Source organism: Balaenoptera ricei, chromosome 16 (assembly GCF_028023285.1).
Source record: "Balaenoptera ricei isolate mBalRic1 chromosome 16, mBalRic1.hap2, whole genome shotgun sequence".
NCBI classification, from domain to species: domain Eukaryota; kingdom Metazoa; phylum Chordata; class Mammalia; order Artiodactyla; family Balaenopteridae; genus Balaenoptera; species Balaenoptera ricei.
In genome coordinates this window covers 30,902,766-30,912,680 of record NC_082654.1, presented here as the reverse complement: position 1 = coordinate 30,912,680, position 9,915 = coordinate 30,902,766, and the positions used below count along the sequence as shown (strand labels likewise).

At 50.9% G+C, this 9,915-nt stretch overlaps 1 protein-coding gene across 2 annotated transcripts; it reads right to left on the bottom strand.

Moving 5' to 3' along the window:
* Window positions 1–6: 6 nt before the first annotated feature.
* Window positions 7–8,899, bottom strand: AVPI1 (arginine vasopressin induced 1). Of its 2 annotated transcripts, none has more exons than XM_059900214.1 (3): window positions 8,543–8,899; window positions 1,827–2,274; window positions 7–598 (listed from the first exon to the last, which is right to left on the bottom strand). In XM_059900214.1, the coding sequence occupies exons 2-3, from the start codon at window positions 2,111–2,113 to the stop codon at window positions 439–441; spliced, it is 447 nt and encodes a 148-aa protein (XP_059756197.1). In that variant the 5' UTR covers window positions 2,114–2,274; window positions 8,543–8,899; the 3' UTR covers window positions 7–438. The 2 variants fall into 2 exon arrangements, with proteins under 2 accessions (XP_059756197.1, XP_059756195.1); XM_059900212.1 differs by having other exon boundaries at window positions 1,827–2,114; window positions 8,673–8,899.
* Between the last annotated feature and the right edge of the window lie 1,016 nt (window positions 8,900–9,915).

Genomic DNA, 9,915 nt, shown 5'->3' with positions numbered 1-9,915 from the left:
AAGCTCTTGATGCGAATGGTTTTATTTTGCCACTTAAACCATGGTTTCCTTGTGCTGGCCTGAAGGGGCAGGGGTGTGGGACAAGCTGCTGGACCACGCGTTACGGTAGTAGTAGGAGGGTCAGTAGCAGGAGTGGTGAGATGCTGAGTCTGAGTGCCTGTCCTTGACTCCCAGGGGAATATCATGCAGCCCAGGTATAGTGTTAAATTGAGAAGGGCTGAGGCAGGAACGGTCACTGTTTCTCCTCAATCTGGTGAGGAATGGGTCCCATATAACAGCTCAGTGGAAGCCTTCGGGCCTGTTCTGACTCGAGCAGGCCAGTGGCAGCAGTGGGGCTGTCTGCCTCAGCTCTCTTCCTTCTTCGCCTCCCCAGGCCCTTTGGCAAAAGTCCCTATGAATCCTGGGGAAGATACAGCTGTTCCCAGCCCCTTCCCCGAATCAGTGTCTGATCTCATGAAGGTAGCTTGTGGGACCTGGCTTCCTCCAGTTCCGGCGGATCCTGGCATTGGTCCTTCTGGAGTTCAGATACTGCTCGCTGGAAGCCATCTCCGTGGCACTGCTCTGTGGGTCGGCCGGTGGAGCGCGGGGCTCTGTGATTCTGCAGGGAACAAGTGTGTTTTAAGCCAACATCAATAGGAAGGACAGTACAGGGACTGAAGAGATTTTGGTCATGGTGAACTATTAAAACACATTGTTCAGGGGGACTTCCCTGGTGGTCCAGTGGCTAAGACTCCACACTCCCAATGCAGGGGGTCTGGGTTCGATCCCTGGTCAGGGAACTAGATCCCACATGCCGCAACTAAAGGTCCCGCATGCCGCAACTAAAAAAGATGCCGCATACCGCAACTAAAAGATATCCCACATGCCGCAACTAAGACCCGACGCAGCCAAATAAATATTAAAAAACAAAACAAAAAACATTGTTCAGGGCCAAATGAGACCAGGGCTCTGGTCTCATCTCTGCCCAAAGAGCTGCATGACAAGGCAAAGCTTTCAGACTGCTCTTCTGTAAAGAGAGTGGGGCTAGATCAGGGGGTGTGACACTCAGCATTTCTTCATCTTCCTCATCCTGTACTCATGGCAGACATCATTAATCTGTCCTGATGCAAGACCAGAGGGCAAGTATCCATCTTAAGATGATTTCAGTAGGGATTACTAATCAATTGGAACTAATATGAGCAACGAAGCTGATTTGCTGCCCCTGGACCTGATGATCTCAGAAGGCCTGCTCAGATCTGATATTCTGACTGTGGGCCCAGTGTGTAACCCATAGTGATTGGTTAGGCCGTGTGGTTCAACTCGATCTCCTGGGGCTTGCTGTTCCTGAGCTGGCAGTGACCTAATAAGCAAAGAGGTGGAGGACTAGGGAAAGTTTAAGGTAAAGTTTCTCAACCGTTTTTAACCCTTGATGTCTCTACAGTACTCTCTTATGCTATTTTCTTAGTAATCCCACAGCCAAGGTTTTCACCAGGCTTACTTTTGAATGTTACCTGTTCAGCAACAGGTAAACAGGACTGTTTTTTTCTTCCAGACCATAGTCCCTCGCACCTGGTGGAGAATCACTGCGAAATGAGGTGGCACTGAGAGGACCCAGGCACCCCCTCCCATGGGAGTAGGGTTAGGGTCATAGACGATTCCAGTAGTAACAGCAACCTCTAAGTGTCAACCATGTGGTAAGTAAGCGCTGTGTAGACCTCACAACAACCCCAAAGGTAGGTACTTCGAGGTGAGGCCAGGTTAGCAGCTCCAGGCCCCAGAGCCGGGAAAGGGTAGAGTGGGCGTGTCAGTGCTCTCCTCCCCGCGGCCCTCCAGCCCCAGGGGCCTACCTGAGCCGGCTGCAGTGGTGTAGCGAGGGGCCCAGGGGCTTCTGCCGAGGGGGCCTCTTCCTGCGCAGCCTCTTCAAGGCCTCCGCCACACGGTGGTCCCCTGCACACTCCCAGACGACCTGCGCTCGTTCCTCGGCCAGCTGGTCCCCGCTGCGGTGAAACAGGCCCTGGATCTGCAGCAGCTCAGCGTCCTGGAAGATGTTGGCCGAGGCCTGCTTGCGGCCCCGGGCTTCCGTCGGGGCCTGCCAGGGGGGCGGCTCGCTCACCACAGAGGCGGGGGTACCCATCCTGGGTGCCGAGGAAGGAACAGGGAGGGTCGTCAGCAGCTCAGCGGGCCCTTCCCAAGCCCTGGGGTCCTGACTAACGCAAGGGCTTCTGGTGTTTCTATTCTCCAGGAGCCGAAGTGGAGGAAGTCTTGACTTAAAATCACTCTAATTTCCCAGGGCACCTTGAGGAAATAATAATGATGATGGCAGTCAAACTTTACTATAAAGTGCTTATGTGCCTGACGTATGTATTAACTTAAGGGTCACAGAAGGTGAGGATTGTTTATCTCCACTTCACAGATGAAGGAGCGCACCCCAGATGTTAAATGACTTTCTTGCAGGCACAAAGCCATGTGTAAGTGCAGAGCCAGAAGCAGAACCCAAGTCTGTCTGGCTCTGGAGTCCACACAGACCCCGGGTCCTAGTGATAACGCCCGTAGCAGCGTCAGCTGAAACGTGTTAAGCACTTATGTATCAGGCATCACTGTAAGGGCTGTATTCACATAACATCGTTGAAATACGAACACAACAGCCTATGAGGTAGGTACTTTTTAAGCTCCTCATGTCACAGATGAGGAAACTGAAGAACAATCCAGAATCCTCTGATGCTGAGACCTAAGCTCTGTGGCACAGAAGTAAGAGAGGGGCTGTGGACTTGGGCTCCCCAGGTGGGAATCCGGCTTCTGGCCGCCTGCACCACTTACTGGCTGGGTGACCCTCCACACCTCATCTGCTTCCTGTGTAACTTAGCCATACTAGTACCTGCTTCGTAGAGCTCCTGTGAGGACTGAGTGAAGACACATAAAGCATTAAGACCACTCATTTGCTTTTCCATCTACAACACAGAAGAGTCATCCCATTTTCTATTTTCAAGACCCTGGGGATGAACCTAGTCCATATAATTTAGTAAACACGGTATGAAATAGACCAATCATATCTAACCACAGTCCAAAGGACCACAGAGACAAAGGTAGGGGCAGAAGAAGGGGTTACAGGGTTAGAATATCCTATCAGGGCAGAGGCAGAAATCGATACTAAGTTCAATAAAAGTTAGGCTCCGGTCAATGCCCCTGCCTCCTCATATGCAAGAAATGAAACTTGAATTACCTCAGTTCTAGATAGCTGTTTTTGAATGATAAAGGGATAAGAGGCTCACCCACCTTATCCTTATCTTCACTACAGCCTGAAAAAGCTATGGGATTGGAAAATAGACTGGAGACCAGGAAGACCAAGGACTTTGGCATTATACAGAATTGGGTTTGAATCCCAGCTCTGCCACCTTCCTGGCTGTGACCTTAGGCAAGTTACTCAACCTCTCTGAGCCTGTTTGCTTAACTGTAAAATGGGGCTAATAATCAATTTTCAGGATTATTGTGAGGATTAAATGGGTCTAGTGTGGTATCAGGTCCCCAGTGGGAGCTAAATAAATGCAAATGCCCCTCTTCTTGGCCTCCTTGACTTTGTTACTTGGGTCAGGGGTGTAATGTAGACGCTCCTTTTCCTCTGAGCAGCCTGGCCTGAGCCAGCAGAAGGCCTGCCTGTGCTCCCTTCACCCTTCACAGTCCTGGGCCTAACAAGGAAGGCCTGGTTGCTAAGTCAGACCTCATTCCATAGCCAGCTATAGAGATACCTATCAAACAGCAACCGGCTTACAAAGGGGGAAATCAAATTTAAAATATATTTAAATTAAAAATGTATAAAAAAAATTAAAAATAAATAAATAAATAAAAAAGTAAAAAAAAAAAAAATGTACACGCCCACTGTAAAAAGTGCAAAAGAACAGAATCAGGGACTTCCCTGGTGGTGCAGTGGTTAAGAATCCGCCTGCCAATGCAGAGGACACGTGTTCAAGCCCTGGTCCGGGAAGATCCCACATGCCGCGGAGCAACTAAGCCCGCGCCTAGAGCCTGTGCTCTGCAACGAGAGAAGCCACCGCAATGAGAAGCCCGGGCACCGCAACGAAGAGTGGCCCCTGCTCGCCGCAACTAGAGAAAGCCCGCACATAGCAACAAAGACCCAACGCAGCCAAAAATAAATAAATAAAATAAATTTATAAAAAAAAAAAAATCATATAAATAAGAGCATTACCAGTTTCCTATCCATCCTCAGCCCACCTGCCGAAGTAACCCTTACTCCCACCTGCTTTTTATGCTCTTGAGAATTTGAGCCATCTCTCTCTCTCATTCACACTCCTCAGATATGACTGTCCCCCTCCTTGCCCTGGCCATCCCTCCTCCTCATCCCAGTAGCCATCCTCCTTCCAGTAATTTCCACACTCACCCTGTCCCAGTTTCTAGGCCTTCTATCATAAGAACCCCACTCTCTTTTTTTTTTTTTTTTTTTTTTTTTTAAATTTTTTATTTATTTATTTATTTTTGGCTGTGTTGGGTCTTCGTTTCTGTGCGAGGGCTCTCTCCAGTTGCGGCAAGCGGGGGCCACTCTTCATCGCGGTGCGCGGGCCTCTCACCATCGCGGCCTCTCTTGTTGCGGAGCACAGGCTCCAGACGCACAGGCTCAGTAGTTGTGGCACACGGGCCCAGCTGCCCCGCGGCATGCGGGACCTTCCCAGACCAGGGCTCGAACCCGTGTTCCCTGCATTGGCAGGCAGACTCTCAACCACTGCGCCACCAGGGAAGCCCCCCCACTCTCTTTTAAAAAGATTTAATAACTAAAATAAACCTTCAGAAGACTGATAAGTTAACTTCATAAAAATTGTGCTGGGCTTCCCTAGTGGTGCAGTGGTTGAGAATCTGCCTGCTAATGCAGGGGACACGGGTTCGAGCCCTGGTCCGGGAAGATCCCACATGCCGCGGAGCAACTGGGCCCATGAGCCACAACAACTGAGCCTGCGCGTCTGGAGCCTGTGCTCCGCAACAAGAGAGGCCACGATAGTGAGAGGCCCACGCACCGCGATGAAGAGTGGCCCCCGCTTGCCACAACTAGAGAAAGCCCTCGCACAGAAACGAAGACCCAAAACAACCAAAAAATAAATAAATTAAAAAAAAAAAAAAAAAAGAATAGCTCTTAAAAAAAAAAAAATTGTGCTTTTTGGGGGACTTCCCTGGTGGTCCAGAGGTTAAGACTCTGCGCTTCCACTGCAGGGGGCGTGGGTTCGATCCCTGGTCAGGGAACTAAGATCTCGCATGCTGCGCAGTGTGGCCAAAAAAAAAAATTTAAAAAAAATATGTACTTGTTATCTGGAAAATGGGAATTTTAAAATCTGCCTCTCCATAGGCACAATTATGGGAATCCAGTTAGGACCTAATATGTGTGGTAATTAAACCCCCAGCACTGGATGATATAAATATACTGTGACCAGACAACAACAGTCACCAAGTAACACTTTCAGGCTTATCTAGAGAAATAAAAGCTAACTATGGGGTGTTTATTCCGAATCAGCGACATGCATGATATCATTTCATCCTCAAAACAGTTCTTAGGAATCAGGCACTGTTATCCTCATCGCCATTCAAAGGGGACTAAAGAGTAGCTGAAATACATATCTTTGGCTCAGCCGAGGCCAGAACCTCATCTTAATGACTGCAGCCCGAGCTTTTAAACCACCAAGCTGCCCTCACAGCCAGGCAGCTCAAAGCACAGTTCTTCCCATCATTTCTGTGAGGACTATTTCACTATTCTTATCTAATTCACAAAGCGGGGAAACTTGCCAGTGGAAAGGGAAGAACAGTGAATGTCCCACATGCCAGGCAGGAGTGGGGTTGTAGAATTTATTTTAATCTTCACTAGCACCAGAGCTCTTTACCAGGTGACAGGCTGCCCCAGCCTTGAAGCCATGAACCTGTGGCACTCTGAAGAGAAAGATCCCCAGCCTCCACAAAAGAAATCTGGAACTGCAACGCGGTCCAGTGCACAGAGCACTGGCTTATGAGTCAGAGGACGAGGTTCGAGCCCTATTTCTGCCACTCACGGGCTCAAAGGCCTCAGGCACTTCACATGGCCTCTGTGGGCCTGTTTCCCTCTTACATCTGAAAGGACAGGCTGATGCTTGTGGTCTCCAAGGGTATGTGCTGGTGTTGAGAGTCAATGATTCCATGACAAGGCTAGGTCCATAGGGAAGCAGAGGTGGGTTTGCTTGTCTGCCAGGGTCCAGGAGCAACACGTGTGGACAGGTCTGGCTCATTAAATGCCAGGGAACTCCCCACCAGTAGCTCCCCTTTTCTTCCCTCCTCAGTCTTCCCTGGAGGCCAGACCCTGCTGTGCTGCTGTGGGCTGTGGGGTTAGGGTCTGGTAGAAGACAGAGAACTCACTGCTCTAAAGCATTCTAGTGACCTAGGCTGGCTATGGCCAAGCCTGGAGCAGACTCCCAGACTGACCTCGGTGGTGGGAGAAGGGGTGACAGTCCTTCTCTTAGACTCAGGCAATCTCACCCTCCCTTCAGAGATAATGGCAATGGGATCAAGTAGCAGCGCCTGCCTCAGGGAGGATGTGGCTCGGAGCCTGACCTCCCAGATGGTCTAGCCACCTCTGCCAGGGCTGCAAGGCCCTGCAAGGCCCGGCCTCCTGCCTCTAGCCTCTAGCCTCCAGAGGCCAGTTACAGAGTTACAGTGAGTTACAAACACACCAACAAGGAACCACCTGGGAGAGTCTGAGCCTCCAGCCTCAACCACAGCCTCCATGAACCTCGAGAGGCCTTGGCACCTCCAGATTTTGAGGCCCCTCACTCCTGGTCTGCCTCCCACTCTGGGATTCAGAAAGCAGAGTGAGGCTGGGAATAAAAATCAGTGGATTTCATGTAGGACTATCTGGTAAACTTTGAGAAAACTGAATCGGAACACTTTTATTATCAGAACAAAATTTCCTGTCTTATTCAATGTGTTACTTTCCCACGAATTTCCTGGACAAGACCTGAATCCAGGGAAGTCAGTGTGTACTTGAACAATGGCAGTTTTTTAAACTGGGAAATGAAACCACGGGTCTATTAAAAGATTATAAATGGATCTTTCATTTCAGAGCTGACATAAAAAATAGGTATGGGCCTGTGAGCAAATGCGTAAAGACTAATTGTGAAATACTTCAATTTGATCCAAACTAGCTTAGAAATGAACTCCCAAAGTAAATATCAAATGTTGAAAATGAAGTTCAACTTGTTTTGAAACAGGCAATAAATGGACTGTAGGGCTCTTACAAAGAAATATATTTTAAAAGTGACTCACCATGCACTGAATTTGCAGTACATAAATACGGTGCCCAACCGAGCGTTCTTTGTCATGTATGAAGCTCAGTTCAGACAGCCATTCCCTCTGTAGTCTCAGGGAGGTACAGGGAACTATGACAGGCACAACACACTTGTATGACCTGGGTGGCAACTGGGCCCTCACTCACCCCCTTCAGATAATGCTGGAGATGGTAATAATCTGTAATCAGAGGCCAAGGGCCTCTTCAGAAAAAGAACTGGAGGCTCTGGCCGAGGGCCCAAATCAACACCTGTGGCCTTGGCCTGCTTCCCTGCACAGACATGCCACTGGACAGCAGCCAAAATCAGTGGCTCCTTCAAGCAGGAGGCTCAGTCCAAATGGCCTTGTGGGCCTAGCTCAGCCAGGAGAGAAAGGGACACAGGTTGGTCTCCAGTTCTGTGTCCCAGGAGGTAAAGAAAGGAAATGGACCCTTCCCCCAGATCAATTCTCAGATATGACCTGGAAGTAAACCCTGCTAGATCTAGGAATAACTCTTCAAGAGTTCAAGAACCCTGAATTCTGGCTCTGCCCCTGATAACTGGGTACCTTGGCAGGCCTCGGTTTTCCCCTGCCTCAATTTGCTCATCATCAAAATGGTGAGAATAAATAACCCTTAGGGGATAGGGAGATAAAGCATGCGAAAGCATCTATCCCAGTACATTACATCGTGAATGAATGATGCAAGGGAGAGAAGCTGTTTAACCACCAGGGACTATAGAATCATTGCCATTTTCATCCTCACTACTGTCATGAAACTCCCCCAAAAGGGACCTTCACTCTTGAGAGAAGAGAGTAAAGGGAGATGGATTCATCTGTGGACTTTTAAATCACAGCTGCCATTGAGGCAGCTTGCTCCCTGTCAAATGCAGAAGAGCACCTTCTGAGGAGTAATATCTTTAATCCTCACAACACCCCTATGAGGAGGCACTATTATTGTTACACCCATTTTACAGATGAGAAAGCTGAGCCCAGAAAGGTTAAGTAACTTCCCAAAGTCACACAGGTGGTAGGTGACGAGGCTGGGATAGGAACCCTAGTCTGATCCCAGCGCCCACGCTCTCAACCACTGCTATTTTTGTTCCTGCCAGATGGCTGACGAGGTCGTCTGGGGGAGGAAGGATCCAGGAGGCTCTGAAACGGGCTATCTGCTTCTGCGGGTTTTGGAAGGCGCAGGGATCGAAAGTCGGGTCTCCCAAGCCAGCCTCTGTACCCTCGACACTCCACCACCCCGCGGGGAGTTAGAGTGATTACTCACCACGCTGAAGGGCAGAGCCGACAGACCTCAAATCGGGATGGGGTCAGCTAAGATGCACCCACCCCAACCCCTTCCACGGCTTTCGAAAGGGCGGGCGCAGCTCTGGGCTTCCTGCCTCGACGGTGCTTACAGGGACCGGACGGCGTTCATCAACAGGACAAGACCTTGGGAGCGGGTATCCTGGTCGAGGTCACACGGCGATATCCCCAGCACGGGTCCGCCCCCGGGGCTCAGACGTGGCCGCTTCACACAACGACGGGCTCTAAGTGGACCTGGGAGTTCGGGTCCCGGCGACACCCCTGCTCTGACGGCCCGCCCACTCGCTTCCACCGCAGCTCAAGCCAAGATGCCGAACCTACGTACCTGGCCGCCTGAGGCAGGCCACCTCGGTCACAGCCGCGGCTCCCCGGAGAAAACGCTCCCTGGCCCGAGAACAGCCAATCCTCTGCCGAGCTTCGGTGTGAGCGCCCCGCGAGCCTTCCAAAACCGAACGCGGAGACTCCGTGAACCAATCGGCGGCGGCACAGGGGCGAGGGGCGTGTCCCGCCTAGACCCCCTTCTCTCCGAAGGCCTGGAAATCCGAGTGCGAAGAGGCCCCAGGTCCAATCAGCGGCGGAGCAGCAGAGGGGGGCGTGTCCTCCCTGGCCCTTTCCCTCCGCCCCAGGCAGCCCTCGCGCCGCGCCCGGAGGTGCCCCCTTCATTGACGTCAGTCCTCGGGGAGAGCGCGGTTTTGCTGGCTCGGGAGCGGGGGCGGGGCCGCATTCCTGCCCCGGGGTGCGGCGACGGCTGGCCCTGCTGGTTACACGTGACGGATGCCCCCCTCCCCTGGGCCCGAGGCCTTTGCGCACGGCGCCGAGTTCCCTGCAGCATGTGGCCCTCTGCAAATAGACTTACAGCTCCTTAAACTCAACTCCCAGACCACTTGTCTTCTGGCTGCAGCTTTGCGGGTGAGGAAGGGACAGTCCGGGCGGTGGTCAGACCTTTGGTTTCAGAGCCAGAATGTCGTGGGTTCGAATCTTGAATCAGCTGTGCAATCTTGGGCCAACCTCCTAATGAGACACTATTAAAAAGGTTTCATTCATTCCTTCGACAATGGTCCATTAGGGACGCACCCTGTCCGAGTTCCTTGACCAGCATCGAACTGGAGACACCGTTAATAAGCCTTGCCCTGGGGGAATTTACAGCTTAGTAAGGGAGGCAGATATTTAAAAACTTAAAACATTTAGTTGTGATTACAATTGTGATAAACATGAAGGAACCTAAGCTCCCTTGGGGAGGTCCTAGAAGGCAGAGGTAACATTTCAGTTGAGTTGTGAAGGAGGAGTTGAAATTGATCAAATTAAGAGGAGTGGGTCTGGGCAGAGAGAAAGGCA